Raw genomic sequence first — 23,327 nt, forward strand, 5'->3', positions numbered from 1 at the left:
ATAGGAAAGTCGGCCGTTGGTTGTGCATCACTCACTGATGTAACATATTGATTTTTTTTGTTAATGATATCGCAGGTATTCTGGCAATAATATGTCTCAATAATCTATTATCAATAATATGAAGAATTACTAACTTAATGCGAGAGCCAAAAAACTGAACAAAGCATTCATTTTATATGAACAAGTTTGCTTTTGTATCTAATCATTGTAGTTGAAGTTTTATTTTTCGACCTATGTTCACCTTTACTCAATTTCAAATGCACATTTATGTAAACATATTCATTAGGTAAAATATGAATAATAACACAAATAAGACATATTATTGCCGGAATGCCCCCGCAAATTGATTAGGTCGATTGATATAAGTCAATGACGAAACAGAGTGTCGCGTCTAAAGAAATTGCAGTCGATTATAATAAACATAATATTCAATTAAAACTTAAGCAAACGTCTATGGTTAATAAATATGTTCATTTTTACATTGATAGGTGAAATTCAGTATCACTATTATGGTACACCAACATCGTTGACTCAATTAATAACATCTGACTGACCGGGAGCCGTAGAAAGCTAACTCATCTGTTGTCATAGCATAATAACATATTACATCTTATCTGGGGCAATTGATTCGAAATCCATTTTATAAAATTATAAGTACAGACCTACAAACTTATCTGAAGAATGGGATGGGGGAGCCACTGTCGAAAACTACACAATCAAGACTCGTAACTGGACAAAATCTGACATTCAAATGAAATTTTCAAAATGGCGTCCTATGGTAGTTCGTAGTTCCATTTTTGGCCATTCTACAGATAAGTTTGTAGGTCTGTACAATAATTCGAATTATGACAAAATTTGAATTATTGTTTTCGTTACATGCAACCACAATGCAATGTGATCTAATATGTCGGAGGGGAAAAGTTGCACTCGCTACATAGTTTACGCCTCTAGACACTTGGTTATTGCTCTTATCAACTTGAAATTTTCATCAATCAATTTTTCGTAGTCAGTTTCTAGATAGAAATGTAAAATTAAATATTGTCAATTTATTTTCAAAGATAATGAAAAACAAATGATTTATTATTTAGCTAGTAAGATGGGCAGTACGGAAGCGCCTTGATTTTTCTCACTTCAAGTCATAGTTGTCGCATTCTAGTTGATAAAACTCCATAAACTATTTATCTTTCTGTCTATTTCAGTATTTAAATCAAATATATTATCTTTGCCGTATTAGGAGAAATGAATACAACAGAAAAATAACTTTATGCAGATATTTACAAAACTGTAAACTGATCTTTGAGCCATTACGGAGATAGTCTCAGCCCTGGCAAGTTGTCAACATGTTATTATTTAGTCAACGGGTAATATAATTTATCTAAATTACGTCAATGATTATTGTCTATGAGAGATAAGTTCGGACGACTCCTTTGACATTCGCTCTACAGAGGGGACACTGCGGTAAGCATGCAGCGCAGATCACGCAGCTCACAAGATGACCGCATGGCAGAAACACGACACCGACCTGAAAACGATTGATCAAAGTACAATTAGTTTAGATAAATAAACTTAGTATTAAGTGTCACTACATATTAGTGAGTAGTAAGTAAGTATATACCGCTGATAAGAATGCTATTATAATTTGTTAAAAATGTAGTTATTGTAAACAAGTTTTACTTAGGCAACCATAAAACCACAAGAATAAGAGATTATTTCCAGTATTTGATCAATTTATTACTAACTCTTTTTTATAAATATATTTGCTGTATATATTTGCTATCAACAACTGGTTAAATTTTATGCGGGTATGCAACTTGATAAATCTGTTTCTTAGCCAGGTCGCATAAACAAATTCGGTTACATGTAAATTGTACGTATTACATTTCACTGTAGCACAATTCACCGTGAGCTTTCTTATTGAAAAGAGATAACCGTATACTATACGGTCATCTCCATAGCACTGAGATGAAAAAATTATGCGTTGTTCTGTATTTCGACTATTTTCAAAATTTGTTTGCTGCTGGCTTCCTGTAAAGCAGCAGTTTCCAACCAGGGAGGCGCAATCTATTGCCAAGGGAGACGCCAAAATTTTTTAATAAATTAATTTTTATACCATATCTACAAATAAATAAAACTTCATATCTTAATGTAACAGTGAAAATTCAGTGCATGAATGTTTATTTTAATATATAATACATATATTTAAATCCTATTAAAAAATATTTGGAGCGGAGAAATTTAGCGTAGCTAAAGTGTCAACTGAAGCGTGTAGGCAGGGTGTGATATTGTTTTTTTAAATTGTTTTTGACGTGATTTCTTTAATATAATATAATAATAAAATATTTTTTAGTGGAATGGATACATTTTTGAGTGGTTGTAAGAGAAAAGATGCTGATACTAGTGGGAATAAAACCGAAATAGAACAAGGAAGTAAAGCTCCCAAGAAAAGACAATACAGTTCATCCTATTTATCATTAGGATTCACTAGTGTTAGTATAGATGGCTTGGAAAAACCAATGTGTTTGTTGTGTTCGAAAGTTTTGGCTTCAGATACGAGTAGTATGAGACCAGTCAAATTAAAACGGCACCATGAAACTCTACATTCTGAATATGTTGATAAGCCCATTGAATTTTTTCAAAGAAAATTGGATGAGCTTAATAACCAAAAGCAAACGTTCAAAAAAATATTTTCTGTAACACCAAATGCATTATTATTGGCTTCGTACCATGTCTCTTACCGAATCGCAAAATGTAAGAAACCACATACAATAGGAGAAACTCTAATTTTACCAGCAGCTATTGATATGGTTCGAATAATGTTCGGCGAATCATATGCAAAACAGTTGCGACAAATTCCGCTTGCTGATAATACAGTCGGAAGAAGAATCAATGATATATCTGAACATATTTGCGATCAATTAGTTTCTCGGCTGCGTACTTCGAAATTCGCCATACAAGTAGATGAGGCGACTGATATAGCTAAAGATGCCCATTTAATTGCATATGTTCGATATGTTGGGGAAAATAATATATTAGAAGATATATTATTTTGCAAACCCATTCCTGGAAGGACCACATCCATTGAAATTTTTAATATAATGGACAGTTTTTTTTAAGAAAACGACATAACGTGGAATAATTGCATTGGACTGTGTACTGACGGTGCTCACTCAATGTCCGGACACAAAGCAGGTCTTCAAGCATTAGTTAAAAAGAAAGCACCACATGCTATCTGGACGCACTGTATGCTTCATAGAGCAGCTCTAGTGTCAAAAAATATGAGCGAGGAACTTAACAACATTTTTACAAAAATTACAAAAATTATAAACTACATTAAGAACAGTTCGTTGAGATCTAGGCTGTTTGCAAAGTTGCGTGTAGATATGGAAGCTAATTATACCTCACTTCTGTATTATTGTGAAGTTCGCTGGCTATCTCGTGCAAAAGTGATTCAAAGGGTATTTGAACTCAAAGAAGAAATAGCAACCTTTCTCGAAGGAAATCACCATGAAGAGGCACATTTGTGGACGGACGATAATTTCCTTGTTAAACTTGCCTATTTGGTTGAAATTTTTGGAAAATTGAGCAGTTTGAATAAATCAATGCAAAGTAAAAGCTTTCATTAAAAAGTTGAATTTATGGAAGTCAAATTTACAAAAGAATGAGTTGGACATGTTTTCACTGCTAAAAGATTTCTGGGCCACAGCCGATATTGAAACAAGCAAGAATCTTTTTATTGAACACTTGGATGCTTTAGTGCTGCATTTTTCAAATTATTTTAAAGACCTTGATTTCTCAAAGTTTTTGTGGGTACAGAATCCATTTATCGACAATGAAGATGACGAATTTGAGCTGACAACCATTCTTTTCTTCAGGGAGGCGTAGTAGCATAAAGGTTGGAAACCGCTGCTGTAAAGTGTAAACTGACAAGAAACATGTTTTATTTAGACATGAATTTTATGTCAGTAGTATACGACCCAAAGAGGTTGGATAGTCTTTAATATAGGGCCATATATTTCCGATACAACATTGTGAATCCGTGAAGTATACGGCGAACTGCAGACGTACAAGTTTCTGGACACGGTCACAAACACAAATAAGACAAACAAAATACATAAAACGGGTGCTATTTGAGTCTAAAAAATCTTCTGAAGGTCATCTCAAAGAAAACCAAAACAATTCTCTATATAACTCTCCTGCACCCAGTATTTCCATATGAATCAGAATGCAGGAAAAGCAAATATGATGAGCGAAATATGAATATCTTGAATAGGAGACTCCTGAGAAGAACTGCAATGAGGAACTAGCCCTACTTTAAATTTAACAAAATACAGACTGTGCTGGATTGGCCGTGCATAGAATGCCGGAGGAGTTACCAGCAACTTGAGCTATGTCGGCATACCCTGAAGGCAAGAGAAGACCTGAACGGGTAAAACAGATAATTCGTCGTTGAAACTAGAAAATTGTGTAACTCCAAAAACACTACTTTACAGGAGAGACAAAAAACAATATGGTTTCCTATACAAATATATGGTTTTGGAGTGAAATCATCCATGATTTAACAATGATACAATTTTTCTGGAATTACAAAATTTGCAAGATGGATAGATATTATTAACGGCCACTAGATGGCATTCAAAGTCAATTTTCGATTAAAACGGAGTTACACAATTTTCTAGTTTCAACGACGATATGCCTGAACTGCAGCAAGGGAGAGTTAAGAATATTTCAATGTAAATTGCAGGAAATTCCAATGTAAAACTGGGAATTAAATTTATGGGCATCTATAATCGGGGTTCCACTGTATTATTTTGTCAAAAATGTCATTTTATTGGTTTCAAATGACGATGCATTCTGTTTGTAAAAGAACAAACATTACATTTTAACTGTTTTATTATTCAAATTTGTCTTTTAGTGTAATCATTATTGAAAGCCTTAAATTGGGTGTGTTGATGAATTAATATATTGTCAAAAATGGAGCGGTAGTCTGAGAAAGTTTAGGAAACTCTGTAAAACATCTTTCGCCGCCGCCGAATAATATAGGAAGGAATTTAAAAAATAAATAGTAGTACTAAAAATAATATTAAATTTAGATAAATTGAAATTATTATACATAACAGTTTCGGTTTACCTCAGCGTCCATGCAGACCTTGCACATCCTGGCCTCCTTGAGCAGGCGGTTCTCTTCTTCTAAGGAATTGGAGCTGTTAGCAGAGCAACTCTTGGAAAGGCGCCGGCCGTCGCCCTCCTGCGAGGAAGTCTGCCACTCGGCATCGCTTTCCGTGTGAGGGGTATCCGGTTCACTGCCACTATTAGTATTTAGAGTATGCCGGGTCGGATCTGATTCTTCTTGAGGGACATTCGTGACAAGGTTTGATCCTTCGGTATCAGGATTCGGTGCTGCTGACGGATTGGAGGATTCACTATCATCTACAGTTGGTCTGCAAAACGAAAAAGATGGCTTCGATTAGATCATATTTATTTTCTTAATGCATGCGCATGAATAGTCACAGCCTTCTGTATAACGCGGTTATCACTTATTTTATTGATTTTCGTCGAACACCGTGTAACACAAATTGTAAAGTATGTAAGAAGCATAGAGGTGCTCATAGATGCTGCCGGGAGCGGATTACGTTTATGACACTAATTAAGTGTCTAAGTACCTAATTGGTGTTTTCGTCAACAACATTGAAAAAGTATCCACGCATATGGTTGAAATTGCATGTAAAAAATCCAAGCTTTGTGAAGTCAGTAGGTACCTACCAGCGCCGGGGGCCCAGCACTTCATTACAATAAACAACTTCTTTTGTAGTTTATGAATGCCATGCTTGTTTCGGGGATTTTTACGATGGTTTTCAAATTATTTATGTTCTATGCTTAAATAGAATGTGGTGTGAAAAATGTTATAAAAGAGTAATGCTTATAATGAGCAAATTCAGTCGGTCCCATCTTCCTCATAATTACCAAGTTCGACTGTCTTATTATATTTAGACCCCATTCTAACATGTACGAGAAAAATAACTTTTTTGAATATCAAATCGGTCGCCACAAATGTTTGTAGTTTTGGTCTCTCTTCAATAGGTATTTTTTGCATTGATATATGTTATCAATCGACCGAAGTCTTTGCTACCCGGAATTCAACTCCTCCTTTCTTTTAAGTGTAGTGACAATAGATCACGATGCTCAGTGACAGTAGTAGCTAACAGTGAAACAATCACAGAAACACTCTGACTTTGATAAAATCATATAAATGTATTGTGACTTTACCGGGAAATGACCCGGAGCCTCCGGATGAGAATTGAGTGCCTCGTTTATTTGGATTTAGTAATATTTAAATTTGATTACATAACTCATAAATTGCATTTACAAAAGGTGACGATATGTAGATAATGATAATCATGTCTTCAAGATATTATAAATTTACAGATTATGACACTCAAGATTAGTTATTGACGTCTTATTATTGTCGCATTGGCGACGTCAATATGATTAGGTATGTTACTATTCAAATAAATGATGAGTATTATTGATTTGTATCATTTATCAAGAAAAATGATAGCTTTAGTTGTCAACTTCATGGAGAAATCTTTAAAAAAAAAATGGGGGGTATTTCCATAATATTTTTTTTTTTCTAAGAATTTTTTAACTATCGTAATAATAATAAAATTACAACATCTGTTGCAATGTACAGTCATATACTGTGATTACATTTCCTATTGCACATTCCTTATTACATTTACAAAATTATGGGTAATTATTATGGACAAACAAAGTCGGACGATTAAATTGCGTTCTCTTAGAATAAATTTCCCGCAGAATCAATATGGGATATACCTAGGATTATCATAATTATGAAACTCTAAACCGGGACAGGCAAAGAAACAAATTTATCCACCAAATATTGTTTCATTACCTTATAAACCTTTTAACCTTAATTACCTATTAAAAGTGTGTACAAAAGAAGAATGCAGAAGGTCTGCTGCAGCATGAATTAAAATTATTTTATTTATTTATTGTACCAGTCGTACTTCTCGCGGGAATGAACTTTTTTCGCACCCTTCTCTGCCGACTCATCACATATACGCTACTACAGTCAATCATGACAATTTATTATTGACAATAATTCATACCCTCATCAGACCCATATCAACCTATGGGTCAGAATGCTGGGCTTTATCAAAAAAAGATGAGTGGAAGCTGGATATCTTTGAAAGAATGATATTAAGGAGAGTCTTCGGAGCTGTATGTGAGGAGGATGGTACGTGGCGAGGAAGGTAGAACCATGAACTATATGCGTTATATGAAGATCCCGTGTAGGTGAAAGTGGGGCGACTTCGTTGGGCAGGCCATGTCTAAAGGATGGAAGACACCCAACCACCAAAGAGGCTTCTCTTCAACAGACCAAAAGGGAAAAGGAGGGTTGGGAGATCTAGACTGCAGTGGCTGCGCTAGACGGTGGAGGGAGCTTGCGGCAGACAGAGGGGAGTGGAGAAGTTTCCTGAAGGCGGCCATGACCCAAATTGGGTTGTAGTGCCGATGATGATGATAATTCATACGCAGAACAACAGCCGGGACAAAATGCCAAACCGGCCGGGATGCCGGGACCAATGTGTGAAACCGGATGTATGGTAAACCCAGATATACCTAACGTGACCATTTATTTTTTCCTCAAAACGGGACACCTACTTATTTTTAGGTAATAGTATGTGTACCTATTCAAGATAACACATATTTCTTCACAATTTTTATTTATTAATGAAAAGAATAGGAAACACGCAAAAATAAATAATTTGTGTGGTCTTATATGTTTCTGAAGTACAAAATATATTTGGTTTTGATTTTAAATAAGAATGAAATTCTTCGCAGGACTTCTTAAAATTTACTTTGGTTAACATTGCTTTAAGAACTGCGACTTGAAACTATGTTTTTTCGCGCATCCACAACTTATTCATAAGAGAAGAGACCCTTCTACCGGTGCTTTTGTATTGATTATTTGATTTTCCGCGCCTTTTTTTCTAATTGTTACCGTGGGTTTTTCTCTATCCAAAAACGGGACATTTCGACGTCCCGAAGCTGTGCTTGGGGACAACGGATTAGGCTACCTAAAAACGAGACTTATGGTCATGTTAGATATACCCCATTTTGACGGCTGATTTTCATAGTATCTTCATGTATGATTTCCCATTACTCGTAAAGTGTTCAAATTCAAATGTGTTTATGAACACAAAACCTTGCTTTATGGCCGAGATATGTTCCTGGAAAGTTGGCCGTAATACGAAAGTGAAATGCCGTAATACAAAACATTCATTCCCATACAAATACATACAATTTCCACAGGATCTGTTCCAATTAAAAAAAGAATTAGAAAATCTCAACATTCTGAGTTGCATTTTATTTAAGTATTTCAAAATCACATTTCCATTACCAAAATTAATGTGTTCTTCTTAGTAATCTCCTTATTGCTTGTTCAAAAGGAGAAAGCGCTTATTATATATAAGCTGACAAATTATTCGAGGTTAAGGGCAGAAACACTGACGCCCGGTTCATTCCAAATTTTAGTTATAACGTACTTGCACTTTAATAAACAATTTCTTTTATTCAACGAATAATACACGAGATTTGAGAATGTAACATTCTTTGTATTTAAAATATATAATTTGAAAACACCTCTAACACTACTAACTAAATTTTGAAGTGATACGGGTGTCAGTTAGGCATTTAAATTAACGCAAACAAAAAATGAACGCAATTTGATAAGAATATAAAACCTCAATTAATTAGTTAATTTCGTCGTAATTATAACTAATTAAGATAAGATGCCCATAGCTTAATGGGTAAAGCACATTAGCACGAATCCAGTGAATACATACAAGTCCCGTCGGGCGTAGTATTTTTTAAAAAAAAGATTTTTTCTTATAGGTTATTTATTACCTCAGCGGGACTATTCTATACATAAGCCTGCTTTCGGTGCGCTACGGCAGCTAAATAGGGTAAGAAAGTATAGAATTATTAACACTTATTGTAACAAATACAATAAGTTAACCGTCTGAACTGTTAAAACTGTCTATCTCGGTTTAAAGTTTATCACGAAGAGAGGTGCTGTTAAAACATAGTACTTCTTGTAACAATTATAACTAAATTATTGTAATTGTTACAATAAGTGTTAATAATTCAATACTTTCCTACCCTATTTAGCTGCCGTAGCGGACCGAAATCAGCCTTGTGTATAGAATAGACCCACTGAGGTGTTTTTAAATTAGGTACATATTTAAATAATTTCTGGTTATAAAGTGACAGCTGTCAGATTTGCAGGTTACCCATTGCATGCGCAAACCGTTGTAAGCCACTTGTGTGTGCGAATGTTTGGCCTTCAACAATAACACAAAATATGTACCTGAAAAATAGCTAATTAACGTTAAGCTGTCTATATGTTCTACTGTACATAAGAACAGTAACTGTAAATAAGTACAGTAGAACATCGTTAATAAGAATACAGATAATTCGAAATCGCGAAAATAAAGTCCCTTGAATTAAAATTTCGTAAGCCAGTCTTTGAAAATTGTGACAGAGTTTTCGTAAAACATCATAAATTACTTATTTTAAGAAGGTAATAAAAATAATCCTGACATTTTATGACCCATTAACACAAACGGCACCGGAAATTTGGTAGGCACATCTATGATCGTAAATGATATTGATGAAAATATTATTTTTTTTTTTTTTTAAATTATATTTTTCCCCCATACATTTCATAATTCGTAATTCGAATTTACTTTCGATTTTCGGTCCCGTGGAATTCGTATTAAAGAGGTTCTACTGTGAGTATTCCGGCCAAAGGTGTTGCATCATGTCATATATTTTTATACTAATTTGTTGACAGCAACGTTATTTCTGATTATACATATACGTCACCCGGGATGATGCAAGACGATTGACGAGTAATAGAGATTCTTGGAGGCGCCGAGTGGTGTCCATATGCTCTAACTGAGAAGCGGATATGGTTAAAGAATACACAAAAATCAGTCATTTCTAATGAAAACCATATGAAAACCAATCTTGAACTCTCGGGATTACGACATTTTTAAGGTTGTGATTTCAGCATCGACAAGTAGTAGAGCAGGATCCCTAAATTTCAAACTTGACCCCCTTATATATTATATAAAGCTACCATAATGGTCCACTAACCGAGTTACAGATCCATGAGCCTCATTTTCCGAGAGTGCTGAGTTGATGATCATCCTGGTGACTTGATCGATGGCCGCCTCATAAGAGGGATAGCGAGACGGAGTCCTATCTCTCAGGAGAGACGTCCCTTGCTGGGGAGGCGTCGTCGAAAAGGAAGTCTCATTTATCTGCTGGTTGAGGGTTGCGTCAATGAGAGCGTCCGTTGACGAGTAGGGCACACCTGAGAGAAAAATTCAAATGGACATATTAGGCAACGGTGCGTACAGAAATGGCGAAGAGACTACTCTTAAATCTACCTTCTTAAGAAAAATAAATTTTCATGACATAATAATGAATCTGGCCTGACATTGCGGTGTGATAGGGTGAGTGTGAGTATTGTCTGACAACAACAAATCGGCTGTAGTCGCATGTAGAAGACTTCTAGTGACGTACCTGTCATGGCGGCAACGCATACTAGAAGCGTGTTTAAATAATGTATCGACTCTTCTTTTAGATGCTACTCTTCGCAATAAATTAAAAGTGTATTAATAATAATTCTAACATCACTCCTGAACGTTTTTGACATAGGTTTATTACAAAATGCTTCAAATTACGTAAATTGACAGATCCGTACACCACGGGAGCATAACATGAAATGATAAATTTGGGGGCGTTCCTCATATGACAACGGAAGTTCGATTAGCTGCACTGGCGGGGGTTGTTAGTTCACAGTTTTAACACGTGGACAAGAAGTTCTTGTTTGACAGTAAGTACATAATTTAATGGATTTAAATTCCATCAAGTACCTTCGGTCGATGGAATTAATATAATAATATAGTAGGTACATAAGTAAGTAAGTAATAATGGATCTCCCTGAATATTATAATTTAATTGAATCTAGGATTGACTTATACCTAGATAGACTATGTTGAGTGTTTTGCATGCAGTTCAGAGGGTCACATAATCAACAGCTTCTTCGTAGAGTTTGACACGCATTGTCAGTCTTACATACAGTCATCTGGCACATTATACAGGAGTCATTGATATGTTTGACATATTTGACGAAACCTCCAACAAAAATAGTTTTTAGTAGTTGTTAGGATATTCAATCAATATGAAGCTCATTTTTTTTAAATACAAATAACTGTATCTCATATGATTTTTGTTCTATACGCAATTTATGCTTGTCATTCACATATCGAAAGATTTCGTATGGTCATTATTAGGGATTCCAATCCCAGGATCCCGAGCTATTTTCGATACCTATGAATCCCGGGATTGATAAACATAATCCCGGGATCTCAGGATTGATTTTTTTATCAATTTTTATGGAAAATAAAACAGAAAAAATACTTTTAATAAAAAATAACTACATTAGAAATAAACTGAGTTTGAATGAAGTTTGATTTATACCCATGTGTAGGTTGCCGATTCATTTTATTTTTTCACATGAATTATTAAAAATGAGAAAGATTGGAAAAAAACAATGCTTCGCACTTTTAACAAAGTAATTCTACCATGATATCATATGTTTTACGGCAGTTTCATATTTGGCTGACTAATTAGATTTATGAAGCGGAAAGGCCATAAGTACGCCATGGTTATTTGCTTTACTATTTTAAATCTCGCTAATCCATTCATTATGTCTTTACTAACAGAAACACCAATCTCATATTAAATTCACATTATTATTTATATTAAAATATTATTTACTCCATTAAACTTGTGTATTTCCAAGATTTAACGTATACAATATTAACAATAAATGTCTTAAATAGTATAAATTATACTAGATTTATTTTTGACCGATTTTATCAATGTTATTTTGTAAATATAAAAATTTTATATTAACAATGAAAAAAAAATGCCAATCCCGGGACCAGTCCCGGGATTGTCAAATTGTAATCCCAAAATCCCGGGATCAGAATTTTGGCTCGGGATTGGATTCCCTAGTCATTATATTAGTCATCAGTGTGTACCTATTCATCAGTAGTAATATCGTATTATTATAACTATCTTAAGGTGAGAGTAAATAGTGCGTTTTCTGAGAGTTTCCGAACCGAGAAGGGAGTTCGTCAGGGATGTGTTTTATCTCCCCAGTTATTCAATATATATGGAGAGCATATAATGCGAAGAGCCCTAGATCATTGGCAAGGCGGAATAACAATTGGTGGCCAGAAAATAAATAACTTAAGATTCGCAGATGATACCACACTAATCGCTGCTGATGAAAGGGAACTCTCAGAGCTGCTACACCGGGTAGAGGAAGAGAGTCGCAAATACGGCCTCCTTATCAATAGGAATAAAACCAAGTTAATGGTTATTGATCGGGCCAACCTTCTACCAACACCAAGTACACTCCAAAACCTCGAAACAGTCGACGAGTTTGTATATCTTGGATCGACCATCAGTGGAAAGGGCGGATGCGAAGCGGAAATAAGAAGGCGCACACAAATTGCAAAAAGTGCGATGACACGCCTTACCACTATATGGAAGGATAGGGGAATTTCGATTGCCACAAAAATGATACTTGTGCAAACATTAGTGTTCTCGATATTCCTATACGGAGTCGAGTCGTGGACCCTGAAGGCAAGAGAACGGAAGGCAATTGATGCCTTTGAGATGTGGTGTTGGCGCCGAATGCTTCGCATTTCTTGGACGGAGCACAGGACGAACCAGTCAATCATCCAGGGACTGAAGATAAAGGAACGGCTCTCGACGATATGTCTGAGAAGAATTCTCCAGTTTTTTGGACATATTGTCAGGCGCGGACCGGACAACCTGGAGAGACTGGTAGTTTTGGGTAGCCTCCAGGGAAGGCGAAGCAGAGGAAGAGCATCTGCGCGATGGAGTGACCAAGTGAAAGAGCTGACTGGGGGCACCATCCATTCTGCCCTGAGAGAAGCGGAAGATCGAGAAGGATGGCGAAATTTAAATGTGGTCACGATCCTCAGCCATGAGTGCACGACCAAGAAGAGATAACTATCTTCCTAATTTCTGTAAGTATGGGAAATCTATTCTCGGACACGTAAATTATAAGTACGAGCAAGCTTCTAGGATTCGTCACGAGACAAGCCAAGCCATTCAAGAATCCAAATGTTTTACGTACACTCTATGTGTCTTTAGTACGGAGTATTCTTGAGTATGGGTCCATTATCTGGAGTCCTTATGAGGTTTCTCATATGCTTGTTTTAGAATGTGTTCAGAAGAAATTTCTTCGACGTACCTATATAATTATTTTCCTTTTGACAGTTTCTCAAACGAGTATTTTCCGACTAAATTTCTTCAAGGCGCTCGCCTTTCTTCCTCTTGAAGCTCGTAGGTCACTTCTGCTCTTAAAGCATTTTTCCCTGCTCTCACATGGTATAGTTTCAAATCCCGATATTCTGGAAAATTGAAATTTTTATGCACCCGTCAATTACATGCGTGGTCGCAGCATGACCTATTTTGGGTGAAAGTTGTTTCCTCATTTCAGGCTCACCAGGCATCAATAACGAGGGCTATTCAGCTGGTCAATGCACTCTCATTTGGGATTTTTAGCGACGCATTATGTATTTTGTTTTTAAAATTCTATTTTATTGTTAAATTTGTATTTTTTTTTGAATTATTGTTGTTTTTTTATTTTATTTCTTTTCCATAAAATTATTTTTTGCTTTATTTTTTTCCTCTACATACTAAGTTGATTTACCTGTATTTTTTATTCTAAATGTCATGTTGTGAATGTCTTAAAATAATAATTTGTTATAATAATGTACTCAATGTGCCATTTTTAAATAAATAAAAACAAAATACGTATTGATACCAACTAAAATGTAATAAATGCCTAAATCCTCCATGAAAAATCGTGTAATCGACAGAATTAGGAAGAAAAATATTATATGTATATGTTACGCCGAATGTGCGAAATTGAATATTACATGAAAAGGGCAAAATTTTGCCTAAATCATGAAAAATGCAAGCCCGTTGCCTTATTCATGAATTAGACAAAATATCTGGAGAGTGCGTGAATTCGGCAGTAATTTTTCTGCCTAGTTCATGACGTATTGGACATATTAGATAGTAGCGCTACGGTGGTATTTTTTGCAACTAAACTAAACGTATCAAATGCTCATGCATTGGTCAAAATGTACATATATTATCTATGGTCAAAATAGATGATCGCGCTCCGGTGGTGTTTTTTGCAACTAATCAAACTAAACAAATGTGTCAAATGTCATTGATTAATATAAAAATATACCAATCAATAACTACAATGACGTTCATATCCATTTACTATGCGCAAAAAAAATCTAGAACTATAATATGATAACGGAAGAATTTTATTGAAAAGTATTTTCGCAATTTGATTCGTGCTTGGGTATCAATCGTGCAATGGTCGATTGAATTTTTGTGATAGTTTGTTGACACTTGATAGCTAAAACCTCAAAATGGACATTCAGTTGAATAATTTAATTCAGAATTACAAAACCTAACCTAACCTAATAATAATAATATAATATTATGTCCAATTATAACTAATAAAACCATCCGTATTAAATTTACTTTTTCTTCTGTCATGTTGACAGTTCAAGAATTCCATACCCTGGCGAATTCATGTACTCAGCAGAAAATTTACCTAATTAATGAATAAGGCAACAGGCTTGACTATTACATGAATTAGCCAAAATTTTGCCCATTTCATGTAATAGTCAATTTCGCACATTCGGTGTAACATATATACAGTCAAACTTGGTTATTACGAGGAAGATGGGACCGATTGAATTTGCTCATTATGAGCATTACTTGTTATATAATATTTTTCCCACGTTCTATTTAAGCATAGAACATAAAAAATCTGAAAACCATAGTAAAAATCCCTGAAACAAGCATGGCATTCATAAACTACAAAAAGAAGTTGTTTATTGTAATGAAATGCTGAGCCGCCTGCGCTGGTAGGTACCTACTGACTTCACAAAGCTTGGATTTTTTAAATGCAATTTCAACCATATGCGTGGATACTTTTTCAATTATGTCAGCAAAAACACCAATTAGGTACTTAGACACTTAACTAGTGTCAGAAATGTAATCCGATCCCGGTGGCATCGGTCTAGTTAACTGCCCGGTCGAATTTTATTGCTTGAGGTCGAAAATGTTGTTTTTAAACGATCGACACATAAACAGTTTTGCTTAGTATACCCGAGAAGTAGCTCGTTATAAAAGTGACTAAATGTATGGAGAAAATCATAAACTAAAATGTCAACGAATGTTTCCTAATAACATCTGAGATCTCGCTATTTTTGTGATTGTAACAACCAAGTTCGACTGTATGTTAAATTAATTAAGTTGTTGTTGGTATTACAGTTGTATGTTTTAAATAAACGAAACGATCTAGCGATGCTAAACTGGGATGCGCAACGAAACAAAGTGAAAAAGTAAAAATAGAAATTGTGAAAAAAGGTACCGTTGCTTAACTCTGCGCAGCTGGAAGGATAGAGGGTAAATAGTCGGGAATTAGTCCTTGAAACCGCCCAACCAAATTCGCCACCTTTTCGCGCCAAAGTATGCATACCTAGTTTTAACAACCCAACATGTAGGTAATCCATACCAAAATATACTTAATATTGAATTTCCCCGAATCCGTGGTTTTAATTAAAGTGAAAACAAACCCTCTGACGTAAACCCTTCCATATCAGTATGTAAATACTGGATATAGTAAATTGCATTTATTTTGTTTTACTGTAATTGGTATAAGTAGTAGCAAGAAACCATGTTCCATTGAAATTTAACTCAGATCGTCCTCACAGTCCTGACTGCTAACCATTCCACAGTGGAACCAATGGGCTGCATGGTGAAAAAAATTATACCTGCTTGAACAAAACTAACGTATTGTTATATTGTAATAATATGAATAAAATAAAAGATTTTACATGCCCGGAATTCACGTTTTCTATTTTTTTGTTTCGGCAGTCCCATTTCATTTTAGTACATTTATTAATTTACGTCTGAAATATTCAAAATTCAATTAAAATTATGAATCCAATTTATTTGAACACATTCATTTCAATGCATGGCAATCATTGAAATAAATTTCAGACGCATGTGTGCATTTCTATTTATAGATATGTTATACAATGCGATTGTATAAATTTCATGTTTGTTTACACCCATTCAAATCAAAGCAAACAAACACTTTGTTAGTTCAAGAGAGAAGGAATATTCTCAAAAAGATCAAACAGATTGACATAATAAATATGCTCCAAATATATTTGTATGATTTTTTTATTAAAAATTGAATTTTTTTACGTTTTTCCTTTTATTTTATTTGTTTTGTCAATCCCTTCAAAAACGTAAAAGAAAACAGAATGGTCATCCTCTTTCTGGCAAGTGAGATGTCAGCATCCCCGCTCGACCACGGTTTACTCTATAACGTGCTTTAAGTCTAATCATTGTAAACATAAGCCCGTCACCTTTTTCAGGTACGCCATCATTCAAAGCTTGTATGTAACAATTACATTCATTAGTAATGTTACCTGTAAAATTGTATACTTTTTAATCAAATAAAGTTTCCACATGGAAGTCTGTGTTTTCAATAGATACATCAACCACCTTGAGTTGAATTCCTTACCTAGTGGCTCTCTTTACAGTATTTTACATACATACAATATTTTAATATAAACGATAGACCATCATTAATTTTGTTTACTAGTCACCTATATGGCATAGAAGTGTGGCCAGTTCCGGTCTAGTGTAAATAGAGCTGAAGGTAAACAGATTAAATTCAATGGGTGTTTAACCTGTTTGGAGCAGGCGCTGGCGGAGAGCTCTCCTCACCCGGCCGGACTCCAGGCCGCAACGCATGGCTGCCATGGCGCAACTCTGCCCCATGCACCTCTCTACTTCCACCTCTAACTCCTCGCCGCTCCACGATCGATTATTCACCTGAAATCATTCACGTCAATCATACCTATGTGTAGAAAACAGCAAGATACAAATTCTAGATTTGAAAAATTAACTGATACACAAATAAAGGAATCATTTATTTTAATCGGGTCGTGAAAGAAAACAAATGCTAGGATACTTTTCAAAATAGTTTGACAGATGCTTACAGTGCAATACTATCATATTGAGTAAGACATATTGACGACATAACATTTAATTTGTGACAGATTGACGAAAAGGTATAAAAAAATTGTTATGTTGTGGAGTGCACTGAATATTACAAAAGCCTCCTCCTTGGTGATTGTAACATTTTACAAAAAGGTAAAAAATCAGAATTCGTTCCAATCTTAGAACTGTCGGGTGTCGGGAAGTGTAACAGAAGCTTTAAGTGTTTAACTCTAAAAAACCAATATAAACATGCATACAGACAATATGGTAACTCACACTCCTATGTCTGTCAACAAAGTCTTTTCCCTTGACGAGGGTGAGGAATTCGCACTCAGGAAAACACTTGGCGTGCTCCGCCCATGGATCGTCCGTAGGCAACCACTTGCACAGGCTGCCGTCACAGTGGAAACAGTGGACCTTCAACACAAACATTACAATAATCAACAAGCATTCAAAATAATTAAATATACATAATATCAACCTCTTTGACTTCATACTACAGAAGTCAATACCTCCTGACCGAGGCATATCTGTTACCCCCACGGTGAAGCTATGCGACCTGGAATATGCCGATGACGCTGTCCTATTCGACAACTCAATCGAGGGCATTCAGGAGACAATCGATAGGTTGCATGACAACTCGTCTGGCATTGGTTTGAAAATCAACGTGAAGAAAACCAACGTTTTATGCAACAGCACCTGTCCTGATCCAGATTTCCTTCTGATTAGCAAGGGGCAAAACATCGAGAGCGTTGACACCTTTAAATACCTGGGGGTACACATCACGGGAGATGGTATTTTGCAGAGAGATCTCGCTATCCGAATGGGAATTCAACTCGATGCGGAGTGCTCAGTCAAAAATAAATGCCGCCTATTGGACGCTTGCATTCTGACGGTGCTGCTTTACGGTAGTGGATCATGGCACCTTACGAAGGCTCAGAGCAACCGTATACTGAGCTTCGAAACAGATGTTTGCGATGGATACTGGGTGTGGGTGGTATGACTTTAGGAGCAATGAGGAGATAAGAGAACGCACCAAGCAGCCTCTCATCATGCTGAGAATGAAAAGGCGACTTTGGACCTAGCTCGGCCACGTGCTGCGGATGATGCCAGAAGAGAATTTCAACCTCACTTGTCTGTTCTTCAAGCCAACCGGATTCCGGAAGACTGGCGAGCGACAGGGATTCTTGGAGGTGCCTCGTGGTGTCCATATGCTCCAACTAAGGGGCGGATATGGCCGAAGAAGGAGAGAGAATATCTATGTAGGTTAACAATTGGAGCCATGTCGTCTTTGGCAAGAATGTAGCTCTCAACGTCTTTGTAACTAAAAATTACAGACATTATTGTGATGTGGGGCCCTTTATAGAGTGAGTAATTTCTGTTTTTAGATGTTTATGGTATCTCGTCTGACTTGGCATGTACCTGTCATAGACCCAGATGCATGGGATGTCGACGTTATGTTAAATATAAATAATGGTAACAAAAATCCATACATCAAAATGGAATGACAGATGCGAAAATTTTAATTAGCAAGACAAGGTTGCGTTCCACCATCACAATTTGTCACCATTTTTTTAAATTCCAATCGACTAACAATTACAGTGGAAACCTGATTTTACGTGTCCGTAATTCACATTTTCCCGGTATTTGCACGTAGTTTCAGCAGTCCTATTTAAGGTGGTACATCAGAGAAACGGCAAATAATTTTCAACTATAGGCGCAACGAAATTTTGGACTCGTCTCGTTTGAACGTCGAGCTGGAAATACGTCACTTTGTTTCGTGATGGCGACGGGCGTATTAATTCTTAAATCGTGTATAGATGACTAAAAACGTTACCCATTTACTTCAAAAAGAAAACATGTCAATGAATATATTATTATTGTTACTAATAGGACAATAAACAGAACATAAAGAGGACGTATGTTGGATTTATATGACAAATTATATTTCGTTTGGCATGTGTCATTTGCACCCGCGACCCGCAATCCGCGCATCGCCTAGTCACGATCTTTTTAGACCGTGCCTCAACTGAGGTACAACCTTAAATTTGGTACATTCAATTCCCAGTTTTACATTTTTATTTCCCGCAATTTATGTCTGAAGTATTCAGAATTCAATTAAAACTTGAAATTAAAAATCCCTTTTGAACACATCAATTCAATGCATGGCAATCATTGAAATGAATTCCAGACACATGTTTGCATTTCTATTTATAGACAAGTCTGCAGTGCCAAGGTTGCACAATGCGATTGTATAAGTTTTTTGTTGGAACATTCTGGAGAGAACATGTTGACAAATTATTATGCTCCAAACTGATTTGTATTTCTTAATAAAAAAATTAATTATCATTGAAATAATTTCACTCCCAATATCTGTTTTCCCTTTATTTAAACTTTGCTACTTTGACACACGATGGTAAAAGTATGAGAACTGCACTGTATGTTATATAAATTTATATTTTATACGAATATCTTGGAATAATAATTAAGAGATGCGGCGTATCTACAGCATCTATGAACCGCACCAATGTTCAGACATTACCTGATCCTGAACGCCAACGTAGTAGAAACCAGCAGTGGCCAAAGCTTGTGGCTTCTGAACGATGTCGGCGGGCCAGCGGTTATCGAAGGACCTCAGACGGGATTCATACGTGAAGTACTTCTGCTGTATGAGAACCTTGTGCTCCTGTATTCCTAACTCTGACATGTTGTTCTGGGCGAGGAGATCATTGTTGCAGATGGTCGTGGACGTCTCATTCCTTAAAAAATGAAATAAAAAGTTAAAAAATACTATTTATTGAATAAAAAAAGGGAAATTCTCTTTTAAAAGCATAAAATAAATAATACTCATGTCAAAGGAAAAATCAAATTTTTCGACAACCTCATTTTTACCCTGTCTGGCGATGACTGACATAACAATAACAAAACTGCACACAATTCGTCTGATAGAGTCCATTTATAAAAAGTAATGTTGGCTAGATACCAGGGAACTCAGAAATAATGGGAACTGAATAGAATATGGGATACAATTAAACACGTGTCAAGAATATGTCATTATAAGCTTGTCCTTCGTTCTGACAACTACTCTTGCTTTATGCACTGATACTCATTCAATATTGAAGGTTGAAGGTTTGAAGGTTGCAACACAAACTATTGCATGTCTATGTGTGGTTTATTTTCATAGGACACTCACATATTCAAAACCCTATTAGTGTATTGTGCTATAGCCTATCGGAATTCTATTTATTAATCTGTTCCGTGATGTATAAAACATAATATACTTATAGATACGTTGAGACCCGTCGTCACAGTGGAACAATCCCGGTCAAATCGGCACTTATTGTAAGCCTACTAATAAGTGAATGATTAAAATTCAATAGCACATTGAGATACTATTTTACATTTCAGAATAATCTGTGTCGCACTTACAACATAAAACTAGGTACATAAATTCGGCAACTTTATGAATTAGCCACAACAATAATTTATGGAATTGACTGTTGCAGTTTTAGAATCTAAAATTGTATTTTACTGTTTGACAGATGCGGGTAAAAATAGTTAAGTCTATTTGTATACCAGTCATGACGCAAAACTTGTACTGTAATGTCCGACAACAAGAAATCGGCGATAATAGGAAATAGCTGCAGTCGCATATAGAAGACTTCTCAGTGACGTGCCTGTTATGGCGGCAACACGTGCTAGAGGCGTGTTTAAATAAAGTTTCGGCTCTCTTTTTAGATGCGACCCTTTTCTTCTTCGTAATAAACCAAAAATTGACTAATAATAGTTTCAACATCACTCCTGATCATTTTAGACATATTATCATTATAAAAAGCTTTAAATTATGTCAATTGAAAGATCCGTACATTACGAGAGCGTAAAATGAAATAATAAATTTGGGGGCGTTCCTCATTTTGTTCGACAGTTGTAATTTACATTTAAAAAATTTTTATTCATTCATATGAAGTTAAACAACCTGTTGAGTGATTCAGATTTCTCCATGGCATAATGACACTGTGGGTAGTATCTTAGGTGTTCAGAGATGGGGCGGTCGCCCACCTGCCAATTCTCCAGCTCCCCTCCGCACCAGGCACACCTCACCTGGTCCACGGCCGCCCCGTGAGCGCTCCCCACATAATAAAATCCCGCCAGGGCGAGAGATTCTCTTGATATGTATGATACCTGAAGAACAGTCAATGCAATTTATATTAGTGCATATTACTAACCAAGAGTATTTGGCTTCAGTATTAATTTTAATTCAGCTGTATTCAAAACATCATTACAACATGACAATTGACCCTGATTAACTGATTCAAAATCAATAATAATATCATTTCGGTTGGTGTTAATAACATATCCAAATGAATTGAAATGTTGGAGTATTCATCATATTTCGTCAGAGGTGTGGTATCAAACAATCCGAGATTTAATGGCACTGCCTAGGATGTACCTATGTGGATAGGTATTAACTGGGAATTGTTGTACAAACACATGGATAAAATGGTTACATGTAAATTGTACGTATCACATTTCACCATAGCACAGTTCGCCGTGAACTTTCTTATCGGAAAGAGATGACTGTATACTAGGTTTACGGTCATCTCTATAGCACCGAGATGAAAAAATTATGCACCGTTGTCCCTTGTATTTCGGTAGTTTTTATTACGTATTTCATCACGTATCATAGCCGATTTTGGCAAAATTCATGAATTCAAGAATGAAAACCTAACCTAACAATAATAATCAAGTATATCGGCTATTTTCAAAATTTGTTTGACGCTGGCTTCCTGTAAACCGACAAGAACCGTGTTTTATTTAGACATGAATTTTATTTCAGTACCTACTATACGACGCAAAGAGGTTGGACGGTCTTCAATATACGAACATATATTTCCGATACATTTCACGGTGAACTGTGATATGGCGAACTGCATAATTACATGGTTAAAATTAAACCTGTATTCTTTATTTCAGATAATTGGATATTGGACTTCCAAATCCAGGACAATCCCTGCTTAATCGGGGCGGTTAGAAACTCTAGTGTAACTGTATATTTTTCGGTACAAGTTGGTTATGGTGAAGCCAGCGGTAAACACATTTTGAAAATAGCCGATATACTGGATTATTTCTTGGGTTGGGTTAGTTTATGTTAGGTTTTCATTCTTGAATTGATGAATTTTGCCGAAAATCGGCCATGACAATTAGCGCGGTTCCCGGCTGGCTTTCCCATAACCGACTTGTACCTATTTTTTTTTATAAAGAAGGCCTAGAAAACTTCTTTTGTTAATATAGTCTATACCTATTAGATGAGTGAAAACTTACTGGCCAATTAATAAAAGATAATATTCTCAAGGCGTCGTTTTTATAAATGGCATCTGCGTTCATGTCAGTCTCGTCTTCCCCCGACGGTAAAGGTTCGCTGACAAGCGGCTGGGTGTTGGAAATACTGACATTTTGTTCGCGGGCCACCGCATCTCCCGGCGGCACGATGGGCACATTACCGGAGGTGGACGGATTCAAAACGAACGGGCACTGCGGATCCAGGCGGCGATGTCTCGCCATCACTTGGTCTCCGTAATTCCACTCGGATATTTTCCCTCCGCATCTGAAGCATTGCACCTCGACGCCGTGTCCTGAGAAGAAGAATCCCGCTTTGGCGATTCGGAAAGGCTCTACTTCAGCGCCGGGAGGCCAATTATTGAACGTTTGCAGTCTGTTTTCTTCATAATTCATAATTTTCCGATCAGAAAAATGTCAACTGTCAGTCACGGATATAAAAATATATACAAATCTATCTTTTCTAAATACACATATCGCTGACCTTTTCGTTGCAATGATTATGACTTACAATCTATTATTGGAATTGTGCAACGTAATGATATTAATTATATAAATGTGTATGGTAAATAATCTGTCACTATTTTAATGTAATGAAATCGTATTTATTTTGTTTGTGCTCTACGGTACGTCATTTTTTCAATAACTTCAGTGATGCCCGATGGAAAAAAAATCTTATTCCCATTAAATTTTTTTTATTTAACAAATTTTAATTCATCTTGGTCTGAATCATAAAAATAAAA

The 23,327-nt window shown here is 35.9% G+C and overlaps 1 protein-coding gene across 1 annotated transcript; it reads right to left on the reverse strand.

The window, feature by feature from the left end:
- Window positions 1-62: 62 nt before the first annotated feature.
- Diap2 (Death-associated inhibitor of apoptosis 2) lies at window positions 63-23,240 on the reverse strand. Its single transcript, XM_085942151.1, has 8 exons — window positions 22,570-23,240; window positions 21,224-21,429; window positions 19,790-20,006; window positions 17,524-17,664; window positions 16,935-17,079; window positions 10,183-10,402; window positions 5,129-5,438; window positions 63-1,522 (listed from the first exon to the last, which is right to left on the reverse strand). Exons 1-8 carry the CDS (start codon window positions 22,978-22,980, stop codon window positions 1,400-1,402), a joined length of 1,773 nt encoding a protein of 590 aa, XP_085798277.1. The 5' UTR covers window positions 22,981-23,240; the 3' UTR covers window positions 63-1,399.
- Between the last annotated feature and the right edge of the window lie 87 nt (window positions 23,241-23,327).

The sequence above is a fragment of the Rhyacophila brunnea genome, unplaced genomic scaffold (genome assembly GCF_057557595.1).
Source record: "Rhyacophila brunnea isolate RB1 unplaced genomic scaffold, BYU_Rbru_1.0 scaffold_14, whole genome shotgun sequence".
In the NCBI taxonomy this organism is placed as follows: Eukaryota; Metazoa; Arthropoda; class Insecta; order Trichoptera; family Rhyacophilidae; genus Rhyacophila; species Rhyacophila brunnea.

Bases quoted from the DNA above. Each gene is read 5' to 3' on its own strand.
- Diap2 (XM_085942151.1), bottom strand. From the start codon at position 22,980: ATGAATTATGAAGAAAACAGACTGCAAACGTTCAATAATTGGCCTCCC. The intron at 10,403-16,934 runs GTTAAACACCCA...TTTTTCTCTCAG, and splicing joins CCAGCGCCTGCTCCAAACAG to GTGTGCCCTACTCGTCAACG. The intron at 1,523-5,128 runs GTAAACCGAAAC...AATCGTTTTCAG, and splicing joins AGGTCTGCATGGACGCTGAG to GTCGGTGTCGTGTTTCTGCC.